The 23,760-nt window shown below is 41.6% G+C and overlaps 1 protein-coding gene across 10 annotated transcripts in view; it reads left to right on the forward strand.

Annotated features, from left to right (window-relative positions):
* NHSL1 (NHS like 1) overlaps nt 1-23,760 on the forward strand; it is a 182,395-nt gene that overhangs the window by 95,605 nt on the left and 63,030 nt on the right. Inside the window, exon 1 of one of the 10 annotated variants that reach the window (XM_064649337.1) lies at nt 9,345-9,561. The exons of the other annotated variants lie outside the window; for them this stretch is intronic. Coding sequence (XP_064505407.1) covers nt 9,360-9,561 — 202 coding nt within the window. The 5' untranslated portion in view covers nt 9,345-9,359. Of the gene's footprint in view, nt 1-9,344; nt 9,562-23,760 lie in introns of those variants that run through there. 10 annotated transcript variants of the gene reach the window in all.

Below are 23,760 nucleotides of genomic sequence, written 5' to 3' on the forward strand. Positions count from 1 at the left end.
TTTGCATGGTATTAAGAAATGGAAATTTTGTTAATTCTTTTATTCAGAGTCCGGTCACAGCTGTGATCTTGCCTGTGGTTAATGGCTGTCAAAACAGTCTATTAATTACCTCAGGCATCTTTTCCTAATACTATCCCAGTCCTCTAGAGCATCCCACTTTTTTCTATCTATATTTTACAAAAATTCAGAAAGTGTTTTTGGTATTTGAAGCTCTTGTGTAACTTATCTGGACTTTGAGACTTCAGAATATTTTAAACTTAATTGCTGGTCATATGCAGAGGGATTACAAAAGTATAGCTTATTTAGTCTAGCTGTTAGCTTGTGAAGTAAATACCGCAAGGAGGGAGGAAACCTGTTGAAGTCCAGGGAGAGTATTGGCACAAGATAAATGGTTATGAATGTGTTCTGAATTAATTGAAGTGAGACATTAAAAGGTTCCAAACCATCTGAGGAGGGAAGTTGTGAAACAGACATCCAAACAGGATAATGTGGACAAAGAATGTTTTTTAGATGGTTCTTGATAAGGTTGTAGAGTGTTTAAGTCAGAATTTCTAGAACTGCTAAGGGAAGTTTGTGACAGAGGGCTATATGGAAGCTTGGGGACAGGGTTGCATTTGTACTTTGCATATGCTGTAGTTTAGGTGCTTCTCTTGGTCCTCCTCCAGGAAGAATTATCCCTTTAAATATGTAATTGCAGCTTCTGAAGTTTCTCTTTATTCTGTTCTGCTTCACTGGAGGCTGGCTACAAGGAAAGGCTGGATGAGGAGCAGGGTGTGCCCCAGGTCTTCATGCCATTAAACCATTTAGCAGGTGTGCCCTGCTTACCCCATTCTTTCCTTTAGACTCGGCAACAGGTGCTACTGGGGCGGAAGTTTCCCCAAAAGCTCAGCCTGGTCAGGATTGCTGGATTTTTCCTGTTCTTTTCTAGTGCCAGGTGTGCTGCACTCTCCTTAGAAATTTTATCTTACAGATTTCCTGCTTTCACAGGGTCCCCAGACTTCGCTGACACCTTTTAGTTTTCTCTTGCTCTTTTCCTGTGACGCACTGTTTTTAGGCATATAGTGAGATACTGCTGTGTCTCACTGTAGGCTGCTTGTTACAAGGTCTTTCTTGGCCCGTGAATCCTTCTAATTCAGAGGCATGTTGGAAATTTGCTCTTTACAGCATAGCATCCTGGCCTCTTTCTGTTTCTGACTTCTAATCCATCTCCATTTTAATTTAAACCCATCAATAGTACTGAAACAGAAAGACAAAAAAGGAATTTTAGCCATGTTCTGTAGTGAATACAAGGAGTAACACTTCTGGTGCTCAAGCAGAGGTATCTTCAGCATCAGCAGATCCTGCTCTTTAGGAGAGGAATGTGTTTTCTGTCTGCATCTCTGCCCAAAGTCTCGGATTGTTCTGTGTGTTTTTTAGCCTTAAGAGAATTGCTGCATCTTTAACATGCTTATGTGGGATAAAGAAGAATGACACTAAAGTAATGAGGAAAAACCAGCTTTTTCCTCCCTTCGGTATTAAGGCCGATAAGTTGAAGACTATTTCCTGAAGGTTTAATTTGCAGAGAGCCTTGTGAGAGAGAAAAGCTTTCCACCATCTGAATGCACAAATGGACCCTTCTTCAGTCATTCAGGTTTGCTTTTTGTTGCCCCAGTTTCGTTCTCAGATGAATTCAAGATCACAAGGAGGTTTTTGTAGTTTCTGGCAACCAGGAGCCATTATTTGTGCAGCACTGTGGATAGGTGCCCTTCCTCATGCAAGCCCTTCTGGAAAACAGCAGATCATGGGAACACTGAGTCCTTCCTGAGGAAGAAGGATGCAAGGTTTGGTGTTAAGCTTCTCTCCTTACAGGCAGAGAGCTGGAGTAAATGTGGCTGTCAAATTAGGAGAACAGAAGAAAATGCAAAGCTATTTTTCCTGCCTAATGGATATGTGGAAGATAGTTTTTGATTCTTTTCAAAGCCTTGTTTTTCTCAGTCTTCAGTGTGTCCATGTGTGTCATTATGAGTCAGTGCATGCTCTGGAGCAGCGTGGCTGGCAATGGCAGTGCTCCGACCCAGGGGATTGCTGTGCTGAGAGCTGTCCCAGTCTGTTGGGTCACACAGCTTGTAGCTCCAATCTAGAGATCTTTAAGGGTTTCCCATGTTGTTCTCCTGTGCAGAGGTTGCTTCTCATCTTGAAGGATTGTTTGCAAATCAGTTTAAAATAATTTTACTTTCAGGTTAAAATTTTGAAACGTGTTGTTGAATTAGCAAGCTAATTTGTGTGACTTTACTCTCATTTGTCTTCTAAAAAGTCTTAAAAAGTCTAGTGCAAAGTAAATATAAAGGCTGAGTGACTTTTTTTAAGAATCAAAATGTTTATAATGATCTGTTCAACTTCAAATTTATCTTGATTCAGTAGCCTTGGTATCATCTGCAAACTTGCTGAGGGTGCCCTCGATCCCCTCATCCAGATCATCAAAAAGGATCTTAAACACACGACTGGCCTGTGGGGAACACCACTAGTGACTGCCCACCAGCTGGATGTAATTCCATTTACCACAACTCTCTGGGCCTAGCCATCCAGCTAGGTTTCTACCCAGCAAATAGTGCACCCAGCCAAGTCATGGGCTGCCAATTTTTCCAGGAGAATGCTGTGAGAGACTTTCAAAGACTTTACTAAAGTTCAAGTAGACAACATCCTCATCTTACACAGAGCTTAAAAGTTCTTTATGGGGTACTTACACTCTGACCATGTAAAACCAAAGCATTTTTAGAAGTACTCACTAAAAATAGTGAATTTTCTCAATACAGATTTGAATTCTTTTTATCATTTTTGTTATTTTAATCTTGAAAGCCTTCCTGACTCTCCATGATGCACCTGACCAAAGCAAGCCTTCTTGGGAATGAACGTGTGTGTCCAGGAGGTGGCACTGTGTTTTTGACAGCAGTGATGGTGTACATGAACACAAGGAAGCCTCAGCAGAGCATTTCCTCCAGAAAGAGGAGGGATAGGAGGCTGCAGCCTTCTCACTGAAGGCTGCTTTCTAACTGTGGCTTTTGTCAAGTAGTGTAAGTTGCTTTGGTTTTTTGTATCGAAAATCCCACTGGGTGTGGACTCTTCAAGTGAGCTCCATGTGTGGCAGAGAGGTCGCTGCTGCTCTGTATCAGGAAGGTGCTTCCCTCTTAGGGCTTTCAAATCATTAAAAAAGAATTGTGAGAGATAATAGGAGTGGGGAGATGACTTCTTTCTCTTCCTGTTACCATGGTAATGAGTTTAATGAGCAGACCTGAACTGGGTAATCCTACCCAACTCTGTCTGAATTGCTGTTTAATGTGAACTGTAAAATAAGCTGGTAGAGAATGTGACTTCTTTGCTCACAGAATGTGTGGGTGTACAAGTATTAGCAACACTGCCATCCATTGTGGCCCCAGACTGGAAACTGCTTCTCCCCTGGCTTCTGGCAGCATCATCCTTTGCTCTGTGTTTTTAGAAGGATCAGCAGATGTGTGAGATCCAACCGCTAGAGTAAGGCAGAAAGAATAGCTTCTGTGTCAACCACCAGCAGTACTATCCAATTGCTTCTGTCTTGCTAAAGGCTCTGTCCTCTGCCTCAAATGTGCGTCACCCCCTTCCCGAAGGTGGTCTGGTTCACAGAATGCACTAACTGAAATACTTTGTCTTTCTGTATGTAAGCAAAGCTAAACTAGAAAGGCACAGAAGGGCTATTCTGAGTTACCTGCTGCTTATACAGCTGCCTTAATTCGCTTTCTCATTTAAATATTGCAAAGCAGTGATCAAACATGACATTCCGTGTTGCTCTTAAGAAGGCTTTCTAATTGAAAGTAAAGATGAATAATTAGAACACAAAAGTGTATTTTAAAGTGTTACGGGACTGCCAGTAATGCAACACAAAGTGTGTTTTTCTTGTTTAGCATCTTACATATGTGCTGTATTTCAAAATACCTATTGAATTAAAATAATTACAGAGGGCTATTACATAACAGCAAAGGAAAAATTAAATTAAGATATGAAAGAGAGGATAATGAGTATGTTCAGAGTTGGTGCAGCAGGGAAGTACAGGCACATAGATTTCTGACGATCTTTCTTTGGTTTGGTTATATTGTTGTTGGTTTTTGTTGTGTTTTACGGGTGCCTGCTGTATCCAATGGTTTGCAGATTCGGTGTCCCTGCAGAGGGATAAGGTTGCCTAAGGATGACACCTTGAATGTAGGACTGGCTATGTAGGTACCAGGAATTAAGTTAGCCAAATGCCCCAGCATTCAGGGATTTGCCTCCAGTCTGTTAGGTACACAGTTGTCAATGACACTTGCTGTAGCTTTTTACAAAGCATATTTGCTTGTTAGGACTGCTCTTAGCTGTCCTGCCAGTTAAGCTCTTTAAGCCACATAGGCCTTATTACTTACATCCTTTAAAAAAAAATGGTTAAAAGCTCAGAGATGCTATGTGACCACAAGTATATAATAAAAATGCATCCATGAAAGTAGTAGGGGATAGAGTTAATGCTCAAGAATGTGAATATGGCCAAATGGAGAGAGCTTTTTGGAACGTCATGAAGCTTTGTGTGCATCCTGGCAGTGGTGCCTGCCAGCCTCACCACCTCAGGTCACTTTCATCTCCCTTGCAACCCGATGTCTGTTGGTATTTTACAAGCTCCTCAAATGCTGGGCTTGCTTTAAACACTGTAACGCTGATATCTCCTGATCGCTTCCTGTTCGAGAGATTCATATTGAGTTAAAAGCAAACTACAATACCGTAAGGATTTTTTTGCTCTTTGTTTTGAAATTCTTTAGCTTTTGTCTGCTGCATGTGTGTTTAAGGAACATGAGTTAAGACTCCATGCACACTAAATTAACTCACAGGAAAAAGGAAAGGTACATGCACAGTCCAGGAGACCAGGACATCCTGTGTTCGATCTGGCCACTGACAGCCTACCAAAGGATGCTGAGGTGCTCCACTGTGATGGACATGTCCTCATTCTTTCTGTGTCACAAGTTGTCTGCCTGTAAAAGGAGGATACTTTTCTGTGAGAATATTATTTTAAAGCTTAGTTAATGCTATATAGTCCAATGAAATATGTTTAATATATAAATATTTTTTCTCTTTTGTTTTAAAAATAACTATTTAAGTACAATTTAAAATGTCCAGCTTCTCATCCAAAAAGCCCAGAACACATCAAGCCATCACAGCTAAAAATAGAATCACTGTCTAATTAGGGCAAAGTTTATCCCCATGGATTTCTATGAGCTCTCTTTAATTTCCAGTTTGGCTGCTGGGCTTGCATCAGGAATTACTTCATTTTATGATTTTGTTGTGCAAGGTGTCCATAAAAGTACTGTTATTTCACTACATGGTGCATATTATCTTATATCCAGAGGATCTACAAACTGTACATAAAGACTGATGATATAATTTCTTACGTAGCCTATTTATAAACATTATCTTAATGCCATAGTAGGGCTGACATGACCATCCTTTGTGATTCCAAATCCCCTGAGTTCCCATTAGATGTATCCTATATGTTTTTTAAACTCCTTTGTGTTATAAGTCATCAGTATCATTGCTGTTCTCAGAGCTCAGGAGCATATATGCTTGTCTAATAAAAGGGCTAATGTTTTCTTCACTTGGTTTTTTGTTATAGTTTTGTTTATTGTAATTCCCGAATTAGTAACAGTTTTGGGAGTCTGTTAAACTTTTAATGATCTTTTTTCTTTAGACCAGATGTTGTTTCCAGTATAATGTAATCATTTTTCCCCCTAATTACTCAAGCTCTCTCTGACAGAGCCTGAGTATAAAGAGTTGGTTTAGCAAAAATGAAATATGCTGATAAAAATGAATATGCACATTTAACAGTCTGCTCAGAGCAGTCATACTTGGCATTACTAATAGTTCAGGTTTTAATGGCTTGAAAAAGAATAATAAAGGAAATAAAATGTTATTTTGGGAAAAATCTTTATGTAAGTGATAGCTCAAGGCTGAGAAAAATGAACAGCTTTGCTTTTGTGTATTTGGAAAAATAAAGCAGCACTATAGCTGCAGTAGAATAAGTGAAGTTTAATCAGAAGGCTTGTGATAAAATTTTGACTTTATCAAATTAAAAGAGGTTCTTGCTCCATATAGACATAGCATAAAATAATTTTTCTTTTTAGAGGATTTTTGGGGGGAGACCAGGAGAGGAAGAGCCAGTGTGTACACAGTGTCTTTCTCACATGAGAATGGTACATCTTCCCAACTCTTTATTTGCACTTGCTAATAGCTGAGACCATAACTGTCAGCAAATCTTTTATCATTTATGTTACCAAGGTCTTACAGGCTTCAGGGAAGAACAGATTTACTCTTCAAGTAAAAAACTTGCAGTGACATTAATGCCTACCATATGGTAAATATACTTGTTAAACTGGATTTCAGCCATGATCCCATTATTGTTCATCAGCCTTACTTCGTGAGCATGCATTGGAAACATGGCTAAATGAGTATGTCTGTAGTCTAGAGAAGTATATGGTAAATGTCATGGGGACTTCAGGGCAATACGTTATCCTGTGTCATCTTGATAAGTGTTTGGGAGCATGGGAGTCTGCTGAGCATTGAATTTTGTCGGTGTCCCATGCGTTCTCACTCCTGTGTTTGCACTGCATGTTACCTGATAATACTGGCTTGGTGTCTAGATCTACACCTAACTTTTATCTCGAGTAACATGATTACGTAGAGATGGAAAGACTGCATGCGAACATCAGCCAGTATCCTTTCAAAATGTAATTTGATAATATGATTTTGAGTTGTTAAAATAAAAAAAAAAACAACACCATAACTGAAATCCACCTGTATTTTTATCTAAAAGATACTATTCCTGTCTGCAGGAGAAATACATGCAGGCCCTAGTGCACACTTTTATCAATAGCCTGTTGATGCTCAGAAATTTTGTGCATTACATCTATGACAATGACTCTTCCCAAGACCCTGATAATCACAGGGAGTTGAAAGGGTGAGACAGCAGGCACAGTGGCTAGACAAATGGGTTGCAGGGGGGGTACTGTCCCATTAGGGAAGTGTTAATGGGGCCTCCTTCTGAACTGGTTCACTAACAGCCTCTTGGGGTTTCATTCAACCCAGGAGGACTGTCTAGACACTCATTTATTCTGGCAGATGCAAGAATATCAGTGTGGTTGATGAGTGAGTTGAGCTCTGCTAATGTTAATCACAGTTGTCTTTCTCATTGTCTGATGAGTAAATATACTTGGCTTTGTAAATTTGTATTTGCCTCAAAAGCCTGTTTGGCAGCGTTCAGTGTGTGCTGGTGAGTTTCTGCTACATATCCGGACAAGCCAGCGGTACCAACAACTGTTGCCCATGCTCTTGGCACATTTTCCCCTTTCCATTCATATTTTTGCAGATACTTGAAATTGTTGTCAAAAAACTTAAAATTGTGGGCAGGGCTTGTTTCATCCCTATTTACTGAAAGTACCTGACACGGTTCATTATAAGACCTGTTTTCATCTATTTGCAAGTTTGCTGAGATTCAACCATGCAAGATGTGTATGAAACACTTCATAATGAAAATTACTTGCTCAAATTGCTATGCAAAGTATCAGGATGTTAAAAAAAAAAACCAAACAAAAACCAACAAACTAGCCACTTTCTTGCAAACTTTCAACACTTTGCCAGCATTATTGAGTCAGTGTTGTAGACAGTCTATGGTGGATAGTGCTCTGTGTTTTGTGTGTTTAAAGCCTGATGCCACGCTGGTGCAGTGCCTGTGGGCAGCTGATGTGTACACCCTGCTCCCAGGCTGCAGCTGCCAGTGCAGGTGGCAGCAGCACCAAGTCAAGCAGGAGATGTGTCTGTGTGTCGGGAGGAAGAGGAGATGTGCATCTGATCTGATCTTTGTTGTTGTTGTTGTGATTTCTTTTTCTGTCTAAAAGTTTATTGTAGCTATCATCCAAACAGCACATAAAGCCTTTTCTAATATGTGTGAACACTTACATGATGCTGTTGTGCTCCTATATAGAGAGCAAACGCTTTCATGAAGGGTATGGGCTGCAACTAAAGTATTTATAAACAACAGTTAAGGAAGCAGGCTAAGAATTGTTCTTTGTTATACTTTACTCAGGGTTTCGATATCTTCCCATTTTTAAAAACAAATATTTTCCTATGTAATCTTTAAAACAACATAAAGCTGCTGAAGGCAGCAGTTTATGCAGGGTGCTCTTTTTATCTGACATTTTCCTTGCTGTCTCAGTCTGACTGTGCTGTTGCAGCCAATTCAAAAGCCCAGGAAGGGCATGCTTCCTGGATCCCGGAGAAAAATAGTGTAGGGGATGGGCGATTACGGTTGACACTGTTACCAGCATGGAAACTTGCTTAGTAGTGCAGGATTTGGGAGAGGTGCCATGGACTAGTGACTTGAGGATGAGGCTAAAGACCTGAGAATACCTCAGCTCTAATCCTGGCTTTTCCACTCTGTGGGCAGGTTACTAAATCCCTTTGAGACTATGTCTTCATCTTTAAATAGGAATAATAGCTACCCTCTAGAGGCATTGTGAGGATTTATGCGTTTATGCAGTACTGAGTTCAAGGTGATAACTGCTGATGCTTTGTATTCCGCAGCAATCTAATTGTAGTGTAACCTGGAAGATAGCGTCTTCTTTTGTTGACAGTCATTATCATTCTGACTTTGAAAGGGAGTTTCCTTAATAAAGTCTAAGTACTGAAATCGTGACACTTTGCTCTTTTTTTCTTTAGTCTGCATGTTTTTTTCCTGCTTTTGCATTCTAGAAGGTGAATGTACTTGATCTTGGCAGGTTCCTGCCCAGTTATGGTTCTGTAGCTGCCACTGTTACAACAATTATAGTAACTTAGCTTTAAATAAGCTTCTTGGATATGGCCATCTGTGTGTGGCCGTAGTACCTGTTGTTAAGAGAGTGGTGAATAATCAGGGATAAGGCTTAAGAGAAGCCACAGACTGGAGAGGAAGCAGAAAGGGAGTAGTCCGAGGTCTGTGGCAGGTGACTGCGTTTCCCAGCTCTCTGCAGCCCGTGTTTTCCTGCTTATGGCTGTGAGCTGGGGGCTGGCGGGAGGGCAGGGACAGGGCAGTCAGCAGCTGCAGTGAGCTACTTAACTAGGTGCTTGATTTTTTTGTTTGTGTTTTTTTTGTTGTTCTCTTTTAAGGACTGACAGAAACCTATTCCAAACAGTTTCCAGGATATCCAAATAGTTTAGCTTGCCTAAGTGCAGAGGAGGAGAAAATCTCTTCCTCCAGCCTTTTGAATGCATCCGTTCAAGGGTTATAAGCAGGCCACTCCCTTCTGCTCTGAACTAGCCATTGGGGACAGCAGGGACATCCTTGAGAGCAGCATCTCACAATGATCGCCTATGTGCACTGCCTGCCCGCCGACCCCATGGTCGGGTGCCTCCGCAGGAGCAAGTGGCAGCCCAGCTGCAACGATGAGGAGGAGGAGGAACTTATCCCACTGTATTCCAGCAAAATGGGGAACACTCACACCAAGCTGCCTGGCCGTCTCAAGAAAAAGTTACTGAGCAAAGATGACAGCTCCTTCTGGCCAAGTAAGATAGTTCTTATTCCTTAGCTATTTTGGTCATTTTGTATTCTGTTGTCATTATTGAGGAAATAAATAAGTAAACCAAACATAAACAAGGAAAATACTTGTATTTCTCTTTTGGAGGATGAAGGCATTGGGAACAATTTTCTTATGAAAGTAATGTACTGCACTTCAGGACAGTGTATGCAAGTACTGTATCCGATGGGGCTGCTAAATTGATACAGGATGACACTGTCTTTGTGCATGTGGTATGCCTATGTTTGAGAGGTCTTGAGCACTCGCTTTCAGTTCAGTAATGCTCCTTTTCAGCAAAATGATTGTTTTAGAAGAGTGGAGCTGTTGATGTAGCACTCTAATTGAAAGCCATAGGAACGATCAGTGGATGAAAAGGCCAGGAGTAATAAGAAAAAGGTCTAACAGAACTCAAAAGGTACTTAATGCAGTTGATGAGTACTTGGTTAAAAAAAAAAACCAGTATGCTTTTGAATAACCTTTCCTCTAAGGTTATTTTCCCTCTGAATGTGAGAAGAAAGAATTCATGAATTATGATGGCTCTCTCCTTTTTTAATCTGAAGAGTTTCAAGTTTCACTGGCGAATACAGATGGGAAATAGGCAGAGAAGAGAACAGACAATGGCAATGTTCAGCTGTTTTGTTTTTAACCTTATTGCTTGTCTTCCCTTTTTTCCTGACCACCTAAGCAAAGGCACCCAGCTGTTTGTGGAATGGTTGCTCAGAAAAGTGTATTTAAGGGTGATGGGGGAGAAATTTCACAAGACAAAGAAAGCTTTTCCTGCAAAAGCCAGCTGGCTGGCTATCTTGTGCCAGGTCATTTTAAAAAAAGAAAGAAAAAAAAGTACATATTTACACGTATTGATTTTTCTTTTCCTCATTAGTCTCACACGGATCATCTGACAATGGCTGGTTATTACCAGGAATTGAAAAATCCCCATCTCGCCACAGATTCTTACACTGATTAGTGAAACCACCTGTATTTTTTTTTCCGCATTACCATATTCTCCATTCAGTGCTAAGCAAGCTTCGTTTAGTGTCCCCTCCTGTGGGAGGAGTGTGATTTACTACATAGTTGTTTCAGGCCTTTTTCAAGAGGAAGTAATTTTTTATAATACATGGAAAGAAAATCCCTAGCATCTGCTGAATTTTTGTATTTAAAAGTACAAAGTCGATTCTGGTTCATTCAGAGGGGAAAATGAAGATGCTTCTTTTATGTAAAATTACGTAGTCTCTGTACTGTCAGACCTGAGGAAGCCCTGAAGAGGTTAGGAACTAGGGAGCAGCTCCAGGGCTGCTCTTAGGTAGGAGGACATGGCCCCTCTTGCCCCAGAGAGCCTGGGGTGTGGGGATGTGATTTTGTCTCTCTTACTGGGTAAGTTTGTTCCTACAAAGTTGTGACACTGACTTTCAGAGCTAGTTCCTGTAGTGCCTTCAGAGGTGTTGCTCAGAGCATTGTGAGCAGCCTCTCCATTTGCACTTGCTTTTCTGGAGTGTGGAAATGGGACTGAGGAGGATAGGTAAGGTCTCAGAAATCTCTGCTCCCTCACTGCAGCCTACGTTCTTTTTCACTTTGTGGTGTCTATAGGGAAAGCATCTCCTCTCTAAAATGCACCTGAATTGAAATTACAAAACTTTTCAGGAGATGAGTAGATGCAGATGAATGGAGAACAGAGCAGTACTTTAGAGAATATTGATGCTACTAAGTATTAGAGAGAGAGATTACATATATGCTGATGATCTTACTTCTTTGCATTTAAAAAGCTTGGTAATTGAAACACAGGGAGTTTTTTCATTGGTTGTTTCTGTGTTTAAATAGCTGAGTCACTTCAAGGCGCTGTCCAGTTTTTTTCTTGGATGAGAACTTATTGACATCTGCATGGAAATTATGGAATTAGGTGTGAAACTTTCTGCATTTCTGATTGCTATGCAGTAGTTCCTATATATGCAGTGGGAATGTCTCTTCTCCTTATCCAGGTGCATTCGTTTTTAATGCAATTTCTGGTCCATAGCGATAAATTTTCATATTTCAGACCAAGTTTATTGCTATATCCTTTATCTTGAGTTTCACTGATATCTGGTATGACCCCATGCATTTTATTTGTTCTATTTGAATTACAAACTGTTGGAGTTTCAATGAAAGTTTTTCAGTGAAACAGTGAATAACAGAAATCAGTCAGCCTGCTTTCTGCCCTGACTTTTCCCAAGAGAACCTCTAGTGCTTCAGTGCTGGTGTCCCACCACAGTGCAAGTGTGTACATGTGGGACACTAGCTCTGCCTCACTGCCTCCCTTCTTACTAATTCCCTGTCCGCAGAAACAAGAGAATGACAATGTAATTAAGCCATCTGTTGGTGGGACAGGTACTATTTCTCTTTGAGATAGGGAAGCTGTGTTGCTTTAAACTCTGTTAATGTTTATTTTAAGGAACAAAAGTGTTTAAGAGTGGAAGTGCTTTCTGGGACCAGGTCAAGAGATAACTGCAGAGCACAGCAGGGGATTATTGGCTGGGTTTTATCTCTGTTGATAAAGGCCTCCCTTCGGGGTCCTTATCCAGCATCATGAGAACTGCACTTGGAGAGGTTTCACAATGCTCATATACTCTATAGAAAACGGTCCTGGTAGTGTAGGGTTGTTTGAAAACATAATACAGTCAAATTATTTGAACTTCCTCATGGACTGGGGGGAGAACCTCGCTGAGGGGATCTCAGTAGTCTGCAGTAGTAGTCCCTGGTGCTCCTGCTACCAAAAATCAATAATCAAAACAGTTGTAGTGTGATGTAGCAGCTGTAATAATCAGGTGATCATGTTGGGGTTTGAGGATTTTTAAGCTGTAGAGTCTATTCTGATAAAACTGTTAAATCAGTGATATTGTGAAGTGAAGGTTCTGCACTACCAGCTCAGCCTCTTTCCAGCATTTGTGATGTTATTCTTCTGCTGTTCTTTGCTACCATACTGAGTGCAAATAGGCAATGTAGGATTGAAATCAGCCAGAATGCGGGAGTGCAGGAAGACAACAACAGCCTGTCTTCCTGCCAGAAAAACAGTATGATATTGTAGGTTCGTTCCGAATTACAGACAAACTCCAGTGGTGCTGACTGTTTGTTAGCTGGTTTTCCTACAGCAAAGTCTTTTCTGTAGCAAAGTTAAGCTGAGATACTCCACTTCTTCCCAGGTTGGGAAGAACTGTCAAGGGCTTGGTTTGGTTTGATTTAAATGCCTGCTGAATGGGAAGCTGAGGCTCTTAGCAGTGACTGCTGCCGTGGGAGGCTGTCACCTCCTCCTGGTCAGAGCACTGCCTGCCTCTTACAGTTCCTCTTGCTGCTTCATATTTTGTCAAATTTGCAAAGTTTAAAGATGTGGTATGCTCTTGCTGGCTTTTTGTGATGATAAAGTTTTGGTAAGGATTTTGGAGGTTTTTTCTTTCTTTTACAGATGCGTGAGCGAGCCAATGGCAGTATCAGATTACTTTTAACGTTCGTTAAACAGTAGCTTCAGTTACTGGGATTTTTTCTCTGTGTTTTGTTGCTTGCTAGCTCAATGAAAGAATGCTTTCTTCTTCATTCATTACTCTTTCTAAGGACAACAGCTCTGTCTTATCTGTAAGCTGAGACCTTTCTGTGTGATACGTGTTTTGTGAAAAACATACAAATTTTGAAATAATAATAACTAGATCTATTTATAAATTAATAGCATGTCGTGAACCAAGTTGGGTATTTTATTATCCACTATTTGCTATGGCTTTTTTCCAGGTTTCTGTTCTGGTAGCTATGAGATTCAAATTTCCCAATTAAAGGATGTTATATTAAAAAAAGCCAGAATCCTTGCAACTTGGGAAGATTCATTCTTTGCCTTCTCATTTAGCAGTGTGAAACAAAGGCTGAATTGCTTTCCATCTCTGCAAATTCTGGGCCATGCAGAGCACTGAGCAAGCCTTTGTGGCCTCTTGTGCCCTAAGTGACACAAGGACTCTGTGTGGTGAATGGCTGGGACTGCTACTTACAGAGCCTTATGCAAGCGATTGGCCACCCTTATTCCCTGTTTTATCTGCTGCATCCAACTTGTACCATAACAGCTGACATATCGGATTGCATCAGATAAAGCCAGGAACTGGTTTGTTTTGAAAAGAAAAAGTAAATTGGATATAATTTTTATTGCATGCCTAAAAAATGGGGGCATTTTTTCCCCCCTTTATGTGTACTTAATGGAGTCTTTTTGGAAGTTTTGTTCATTTGGTTAAAACAAGCCACTGAAATCTTGCAAAGTAAGGAAGTTCTCTATTTGTACAAAATTCAGGTCTTGGATAAATAACTCTTCTGTTGTGTGTTTCTGTATGTGTCTTGCATTTTTGCCTGATTTTTCTGAGCATTCCCTGCATGTACCATGAAAAACAAGCCTCCCTGCCTGTCCTTTTATTGACAGGCCATGGAGGCCCACCATTTGGTCTCCTGTGCTGTTGCCATACAGCTCATAAGCCCTTTCAGATGCAAAAAGTGATGCGGATGAAGGGAGGGATGAAGAAGAACTTGGAATATACTGGGTAAAAAGAGGTTAATGTTGTAAAACACTGAAGTGAGTCAGAAACATGAGTATGAAGGCCTCGCTGAGTTTCCAGTTTGCTAGCCTGACTCCTCACTGCTAGGTGTGAACTTGGGCTCACTGTTGCAAGGAGGTGCTGGTGGTGGATGATTCATGCATTTCTCTCTGCCTTTGAGCAGAGGAGAAGCCGTGTGTGGCACCCAGGGGCACAAGGAAGAGGTGGTGAGGTTTTGATATGGAGCTCATTAACATCACTTAAGTGTGAAAAAATAGAGGGCTGAAAAAATAGAGGGCTCACAGACATTTTTTGTATAGTGTTTTTTGCAATTGGGACAAGGGAGTATCTGCTGTAATTAAGGAGGTGGAGCAACATAAGTGCAATCCTGATATGAAATAAGTAAGGTTGGAAGGCCTGTGGCTGAGGATAGTGGTTAATGGTAGACTGAATAGGTTCTTCAGTGCTTAATTTGATTAAAACTTCTGGGGTTTATGGATGGTGGATACAGTATGTTTACAGATTTTACTGGGAGTTGCTTTATCTAGTGCAGTGAAGCCAAGAAGTGGTTTTGAGTGCTGTAAGAAAATTGGACTCATACCAGATTAAAACTAAAACACGGTGAGGAGAATGTGAAACTTCACAGAAGAGGCACAAACGTTTTAAGGGAGGCCTTTATCAGCCTGGCTAATGGAGTCATACTAGCAATCAGAAACAGATTATGCAGCATTATCAAAATCCATTTTGCAATGCTGTGTTTCTTACTGCGTCCCACCCTCCCCCAGGCCAGCACTTTGAGATGAAGTGATAAAAGGTAACCAGGTTTTATAGCTGCAGTGTATTCTCTTGTGCTGGACGAGTAGAGAAGCAAATTTTCCAATTAACAAGGCAGATATTCGTGTAATCCCTTCTGGAGCCCATTTTCCAGGACCCTGCAGATTGGTGACTTCCACTTGTCTCCTGAATAGGGTTGTGTGCCTGTGCATGCTGGGTTGTGCTGATAGAGGGCTTCTGTGATGCTTGGCACATTTGCAGTGCTCTTAGAGCTGAAATCCTCCTGGTTACTTGTCTTTCCTTCTTAACTGCTGCTAAATGTGAAAATTTTCAAAGGCTTCCTCGACGCTACCTTATTTTTCCTGTGCCAACTGCTCCTCACAGAGTGTCCCTTTCCTTGTTTTTTCCCTCACACTAGTGGGAAGCCAGCTTCAGTAATGACCCCTTGGAAAGGTGTGATGTCATGTTGCCTTGCAAATACTTTGATTTATCAAGTATTACGTTGGATGCTTTGTCTATGGCATATGCTGCCCCAATTTGAATGTAGATAACCTTCACTGCTGCTTCTGCAGAGCCTGTGGTAGGTGGTAATGCGATGAATAAAACAGTATCTTGACATTTATGTGGTGGGTTTGATAACCTTTATGTGCTCAGAAGGAACATTATGGGCTGTGCAGTGTACCAACTGGTGATGGGGACATGGGCTTCTGCTGGGGGACCCCGCAGAAGCAAAGGGATCTGATTCCTGGATGGCAGCTGCTGTGGAGAGGTCTGATGGGAACATCGCTTGCCACCCACTCCAACACCTCTGCCCACTCGGACATCTGGATTGTCTAGATTTGCTGGTGCTTGGAGCTGGTGCTGTGATCCTTGGCCCTCTGCTCTGCCACGATGTAGGTTTTTTGCTCCTACTCTTAGCTCCCAAAGAGCTCAGGACTGTCTCTGAAACCACTTTTCTTCCATATGGCTCTTGCTTAGGCCAAACTAAGGCCTTTTAAAGGAAATGGCATTACAAGTCTGATAGATTACTACAGATTTTTAGCCCTTTATTGTTTCCCTACCCTAATCTGATGAAAAGTCATTGATAAATGCACATGTTGCTTGATCCTCAGGATTTTCAAACTTTTGCTTGGATGTAACTGTAGATCAGCTCTGCTTTCGTCACCCATCCAGAGCCACTTGTTCCATACTGTGGACTGTGGTATTTGAAGTAAAATATTCTTCTCTGAAATACATCTCTTCTCTCCTTACCTCTCGGTTGGCTTGAGCAAACATCTTGGAGGTAAAGCAAACTTGCACTTCGCTAGCATTGCAGCTGGCAGCATATAAATCTGGGTAATTCATACTTTATAGTGTTAGTAAAAAAAGACACATTTAAAATAATCCTAAATGCCAATAGGCTTAGTGACATTTAAGCATGAGCGATGCTGTCAGTCCATCCACAAACAAAAGCGGTACATCTTAATTTGTCTAATTACACTCTAACATGCAGGCCAGCTGCTGCTGTGAACAAAAGCAGTTGATCGCACCATTTTATTAATTGCATATTAATTGTCACATTCATGTTAACCATATGGGAGACAGTGGAGTGGAGTGAAGGCTACTTAGTGGTGGAAAAGAGAAAATGAACTGGCAGAGTGGTGTCTTCAGAGAACAAATCTCAGAATGATAGGGTGCCTGGAGCTTGTCGATGCGATTCAGTTTTTAGAACTAATCTGTACTTTTTTTTCCTCATCTAAATTACTGTATTTAAAAGTGCAAGGGATTTGAGTAGAAACCATTGTGCTTTGCATGGTGACTGCGTATTTGTGAAAGTGCTGCTGTGCAAGTTGGTACTGAATTTGTTTAGTAATTTGCACAAGGCAGCCCTGCTGGCACGTGGCATCTGCCTTTGTCTGCCTGCTGTGCCGATGGGCGCACCAGTGCTGGCTGGAATCATTTCTCACAGGAGCAAGGCTAGAAGAGCCAAAAGGCATACAAAACTTGCTGATTTTTATATTTTATGCATTTTTGCTCCAAGTATGTAGTCTTTTTAGATAATGGTGGTAAGTCTTGAACAGAACTGGATTTCTTAGAGTGAAAAATAAAAACCTTGACACAGGGGGGTTAACTGGTGTAAAATACCTACAGCAAAAAGCAAACAGTGCTGGTCTGGCTCCTGCATTTATCTGGCGTCAGATTATCTAGTAGGGTTTTTAATGATGCTCTTCCTGAAAGTGAGACTTTAGGAATATGCTCTTAACCTCTTTTTTTCTTTTATTTTTGTGCTGTGTGGATGCAGCAGCCACTCTCAGCAGATGAACAGCAGTTCTGTCAGGCAGCAGGTGTAGGCTGAAGTAGACAAGGAGTGCCTTCTGTCCAGTCACCCCCAGACTGACATTATCACGGTCTGTAGAGCATCTCCTTCAGTGAGGCTGTGGGGTGACCATCTCCTGCCTCTCAGCAGCCACTGTCCCACAGGCAGGTACCCACAGCAGGGACAAATTATATGATACGTGCAAAGGAAGCTTACTGGAACAAGACCTAAAAAAAGCCCCCAGTGTCTTCCCCGAGTTTATTCACTTTCCCTTCCCCTTCAGTTCTCTTTAGGAAGAAAGATCAAAGACCTGTGTTGAGATTTTTAAGCCAAAGGGGCAACAGGTTCAGTAAGAGGAAGACCCAAGGGCAGCTCTTTGCTTTCTTAGAAAGGAAGCAGTGAGTTAATAGCAGATCAAATAGAAATATGCCTAGTTATGTGAAAAGAAGGGCAGGAGTGGACCTGGAATCTGCAATGTTTTAGAGAACTTGGTCTTGTCGGCTGATTAAATCTTCCTGCTTGATTTTTCTAAAATGAGCATTTCAGTGGTAAAGGCTTAGTCCCATCTCGTTGCCAACAGGTGGCATTTTGCTTGCATTTCCTACATATCTCGGAAGAGCTGGGATTGAGAGAGGTTAGCTAGTTAAAAAAAATAGTGAGAGTCAGAGCCTTTGTTTTAATTAACATATTGTTTCAAAAAACATCCCTAAAAAGCATTTTTCAAACTGTATTGGAAAGCACAAAAGGAGACACGAGGGTTGCACAGTTAAGAAATTGCTAATAAGCAGCTGACAGATAGATTGGATCTGATCTATTCTAAGCATACACAGTGCAAAACAGTCAATAATGGTGACATTCTTATGCCTAAGCAGAAATTGGGGCAGAGGGGTTTTTTTCTTGTGTTTTCTTTTTTTAATCAGAAAAATGCTTTAAGTGGCTCATCGCAATTACGTCTCAATTGGTGCTGTAATACACTGCAGCGTGGGATGTGGATTATGGGGATGATGCATGATTGGAAAGGCACAGCTTGAATTTTGGATTGCAAGCAGCGCCTGCCACTACAGCAGTTACAGAAACAGCGCCTGACTTGTAAGCTGACCAGTTTTGACTTGGAGTCATTGAAAGAGAATAAATGCAAACCCCCACGACACCACCTCTCCAGTCACAGCAGAAGGGTACTTAATCAGCCTCCCCGTGTCTTCTGTGCTCAGGCAGGCAGTCTGTGGCCTGACTAGTACTAATTTGAAGGCTGAATTCCCCAAAGCACTGCTTGTGGCTGTTAGGCTGCAGATCCTGGCTTTTGTTTGGAAATTGTATCTCAATGTACTGGCAACCAACTAGGTTTACTGGTGAGGGCTGATTCCCACCAGCTGAGCATGAACTGGTGTTGGTGAAGACTTAGGCTAGTGGAGAAGAGATAAAACTTGTATATGCTGTGGTTGAAAGGCAAAATATCTGACTATGATGCCTTTTCTGTGGGAATGCTCAGCTAGCTGCCCTGTGAGGTGTCAGTGGCAATGTGCTGCTCATCCCAAAGGTCTCATCCCGTCTGTCTGATTTCTGATTTGAGCTATGATGACTTTTCCTCCTCTGGTTCAGTAGTGTCCTTTGTTTGTCCGTTGTCCTTTAGGTGTTTTGACAAGGAGTTTAAGAACAGTGAAGTTCTAAACACAAGGGCTGCAGAGCACATTTGTCTTTGCTTAAGGCATCGATAGAAGTTTATAAAACCATTTCTATGCAGTTTCGTTATGTGTTCCAGGGAGGGCTAATTAAACTTGTAACTGGGTAGCATTGCCAAAGCAGGTTTGGCACCTCTCCTAACTGAATGATCCCTCATGGTTGTTCTCAGCCTCAGTTTTTAACTGACCTGGCCATCTTTTTTTGTCAGATACTTGCCACAAACATGATGCTATGACTAGGCCAGGAGCAGTGGGCTGCTCTTTGGTGGGTGTGAGCAGGTCCCTAAGCAGATGCTGGTAGCAATGTTAGGGTAAATAATTTATACCATCAGAGAAAAAGACACTTTTATGTCCAGTAGCTGAAGGTGAGCACAATTTTTTCCCCTGAGTGTGACTCTAGCCTTTTCCTGATAGGTTTATAAATAATTTAAAGAGGAGCAGGATGCTAATTGCCCTGACATAAAAAGAAGTATTTTTGAAGCCTTATATGAATACAGTGTTTTAATTTATTCATTCCTGGAGCAGGGTGTGTGCTCTGTACAGAATAGCAGATACTGTGGGATGTGTCAGATACTTTACAGCCTACTTAATGGCTGTAGTTTCAACTATGTTCTTCAAACTAGCCATGGTTGAAAACAAGGATGTGAACTGAGTTTTGGCATGCATCAGCTTAGACAATTCCTTGCATGATGGCAAAGCAGGAATCCTGTTAGGCAGTGCTTGTGTCTAACTTAAGTGAACTGGGATTGAAGTTAACTACTGTCATTTTAACAGCTACTGGAAAGTTTCAAGAATGAAATTTATTCAGCATATGTCTGGGTTGGAAAACCCATGTTATTTCTGCATAGAAATTTATTTTTAGGGTCCTCTTGGTTGTCTCTGTATTTATTTGTGTGGTGTCTCCAGTCTCCAATCAAGTGCTGGAAATCTCTCAAGTTGCAATGTATCTCTCATTAGTGGGATGATACATTCAGAAGCTCTTCCAAAAATAAATTGGTAGTTTTAGTGTAAGCGGTGCTGATCTGAATTGTGGATGTGTGCTTGCATTTCAGTTGTCTTCAAGTGAGAGTTCACCACTGGAAACAAGTTAGTTGGAAGACATGATGCCAAGTTACACAGCCTGTGATCCGTTCAGAGCTGAAGTGGAGGTGATGGTGCCATAGCTGCACACTTTCAGAGGTTTTCAGATACAAACAGTGAAAGTACTCTAAGAAACAAGTTTAAGACTAGCATCAGCTGTCTCAAGTTTTATATTTACACTTATTCACCTTTTCCAAGTTCAACTCTTCCAAAAAAATGCAAACTTTTCTGACATTTATATTTTATGCTTAGTGGGGAAACCAAGGATACCAAAAGAGACATTTTTGCAACTAAAAATGGTATCTTTCATTTTAAACAGTGTATGTCAAACCCCTTGTTGCATTGCAACTTTACTGTTTGGTTGGTTTTCTGAAAGTCTCCAGACACAGAAGAGAATAACTAGTTTTTTTAAATAGGAAAACGTGTAGATGTCTGCAGTGCAGATCCTGTAGAAAAAGCTGGGGTCTACTCCTTCCCTGTCTGGCAGGAAATAGAGGCAGAAATGGCAGACTGAAAGCGGGAGGGGAGAGAATCTCCATTTCTTAGTCTTTTATGGGTTAGATTTTGATGAAGAAGATGGTGATGCCTGTTGTTTGCTTAATGCCCCCACATACTTCTTTACTGAAACTGTTGCCACAATACACAAAAGATGGTGTGCTCACTAGTGCTTTCTGAAGATATTTGGTGTCAAGGAACATTTTTCATGGTAGCATCATTTAAGCTGTTAGATGCATTTCACCCAAAACCCCACAACTATTCAGTTGTTAATGTTGACTGACCATGGTATATTGTGAGGTTTGGGCTGCTAGATCCTGTATGATTAGTAACAAGGATATTTGTATCTCTGAAACTTTTAATCAAACCAATGGTAATAAAATTTTAGGTTGGTATTCACATTATGAATTTTGAAAGTTCAACCAATTAGCTGTGTGAAGGCTGTCCTTTCATCTGGCTTTATTGAGGACTTCTAATAAGATGCTGAACACACAAATATAATCTTAAAAATTGTTTTCCCAATCTGTTAGTATTTGATCATGTCTGAGATCCACACACCCATGGCCAGCCAAAGACATTCTTTGGAGATGCTGTGGTACAGACGTTGGTGCAGTTGTTTCCCTATGGGTTGTTGAGTCCTGCAGCAACATAATTATTAGATGACTGTTATGTGAACTTGATACTTTCTTTATTTTGGAGACTATTGTATTTCAGGGCGGATTGTGTCATTCTTGATTGGAGCACATCCACATTTTCAGATTTTGTCAAAAATCTAGGGCTTTAGGGGCAATACCTAATGTCACTACTGTCCCTTTATTATTTGTTAACCTTCACTTTTACTTATCTTCTTAGCATTGTGTCATGCAGATAACATTTTTCAGGTAAAGTTTTTGAAAGTTTCTAGCTAAGGAATAAAACTTTTTTTTTCAAGTTGCTGTGGGAGACAGTGAGTGGGTACATGGTGCTTGATTTTGGCATGAGCAGTTGCGTAATTGTATGCAAGTTGGTATTTTCCAAGGTGTGCGGATTTAAAAGTAAATCAGTGGGAGAAATGAACCCAACTCAAGGGAGATTATAAGTCAGAGTTACTATTTACTAAAAAGATTACAATAAATAGAGTGAAACAGAGAAAACTGGGTTTAACCCCCAAGGACAGATGTATAACCCAGCACCCTGGGACAAGAACAGAATGGGGTTTGTTAGCCCCTGTGCTGAGCACCACGTGGCCCCACTGGGTGCAGAGTAAAAGGAAAGGAAACCTGTTGGTCCAGATGATGGTCACAGTCCTGTTGAAGTAATGATCGCAGTCTTGTCGAGAGTGGCAGTCACAGTCCTGTTGAACTTCTGATCCTCCTCTGGATCTGACAAGTGGTACCCAAAGTCCCCAAACCCGAAGTTTATATATACTCATGTTCAGGTGGGAATGCCCAGTACCTCCCCCAGGGCAGGGAGTTTCACAATGGGTAATTTAACTCTGTGAGTCATGGGATATTTTTGGAATCTTTGATGGTCTGGGTGTTGCAGCTGCCTATTATGCCCATCCATTGTGACCCATTAGCAGAGATGCCCCTTCAGGCTAGGTGTGAAGGTGGAATGCCTCCCCAGAGGGGAGTTATCACAGTTGAGTCATTGGTGTGAAGACAAAGACACACTCCTCTGCCTCGCAGGGTTTCTTTAACATCCAGCTTGTAGCCTGAGGTGTCAGGTGTGCCCTGGGCACCTGCTGCAAACAATCCATTTATTAACAGTCCATCAGAAATGACATAGAGGGTGTAGAATACACGGCTTTGGTTATACCCATATAGTGATAAACTGGTCCCAGGCCCTGTAAGTAGGACACAAGGAGCTTAACTTTTCTTCGTTTATAGGTTGTAAAAGTTCTTAGGAAAGTATACGATGTACTGGTCTAATTTTAACACAGTATGTTCCCAAGCTCAAATGAGAGTTTATTGAGAGTCAGCAGAAAGAAGGAAAAAAAAAGATCTGCCAGTCACTGTTATCAGGATAATCTGTATATAAATAAAAGTATGCCAAAGAGCAATGTTGGGCGGGGTGGCTGAGATAGGCTACAAAAATTCTTTCTGTGACCTTTAAATAAATGAAATGAGCAGGCAGCATGTCCCCTTCAGACGCCTGTAAGGAGAATGCAGACTGAGATTAGTTGAAGATGTCTCTTGGATATTAGTGTGGATGCACAAGTGCACAGCTGGCAAAGATGGAATTACAGGGAGACGATCTGGGACAGAAGTTCAGAAATGGAATTTTTGTAGTCTGATTTTTGTTAGTTTTGCTCCTAATCCTACAGGTTGATTCTAATAAGAAGACTTGCAAACTTGTCTGCCTAGTATTCTTTCCATCACTAATTCAGAAGAGAAGGATTTTATGCTGGACTTCCAGAGGGCAGATTTTGGCCTATTCAGAAGACTAGTTCAGAGTGTACCCTGGGAAACAACCCTTGAAAACAAAGGGGTCCAGGAGGGATGGACATACTTTAAGAAGGAAGTCTTGAAAGCACAGGAGCAGGCTGTCCCAGTGTGCCAAAAGGCGAGCCGGTGGGGAAGATGACCAGTCTGGCTGAACAGGGAGATTTTGAAGGAAATTAGGGTAAAGAAGACAGCCTACCGATTATGGAAAAAAGGGCTGGCTACTCAGGCAGAGAGGGACCTGGGAGTGTGGATTGACAGGAAGCTGAACATGAGCCAGCAGTGTGCCCGGGTGGCCAAGAAGGCCAATGGCATCCTGGCCTGGATCAGGAACAGTGTGGCCAGAAGGACCACGGAAGTGATTCTTCCCCTGTACTCAGCGCTGGTGAGGCCACATCTGGAGTACTGTGTCCAGTTCTGGGCCCTTCAGTTCAGGAAGGATATTGAGGTGCTGGAGCAGGTCCAGAGAAGAGCAACAAGGCTGGTGAAGGGACTTGAACACAAGTCCTGTGAGGAGAGGCTGAGGGAGCTGGGGTTGTTTAGCCTGGAGAGGAGGAGGCTCAGGGGAGACCTCATCACTCTCTACAACTCCCTGAAAGGAGGTTGTAGCCAGGTGGGAGTTGGTCTCTTCTCCCAGGCAACCAGCAGTAAGACAAGAGGGCATGGTCTTAAGGTGTGCCAGGGGAGGTTTGGGTTAGATATTAGGAACTTCTTTACAGAGAGGGTAATCAGGCATTAGAATGGGCTGCCCAGGGAGGTGGTGGATTCTCCATCCCTGGAAGTTTTTAAGATGAGACTGGATGTGGCACTTAGTGCCATGGTCTAGTAACCACGGTGGTAGTGGATCAGGGGTTGGACTTGATGATCTCTGAGGTCCCTTCCAACCCAGCTGATTCTATGATTCTCTATGGT

The sequence above is a fragment of the Pseudopipra pipra genome, chromosome 3 (genome assembly GCF_036250125.1).
Source record: "Pseudopipra pipra isolate bDixPip1 chromosome 3, bDixPip1.hap1, whole genome shotgun sequence".
In the NCBI taxonomy this organism is placed as follows: domain Eukaryota; kingdom Metazoa; phylum Chordata; class Aves; order Passeriformes; family Pipridae; genus Pseudopipra; species Pseudopipra pipra.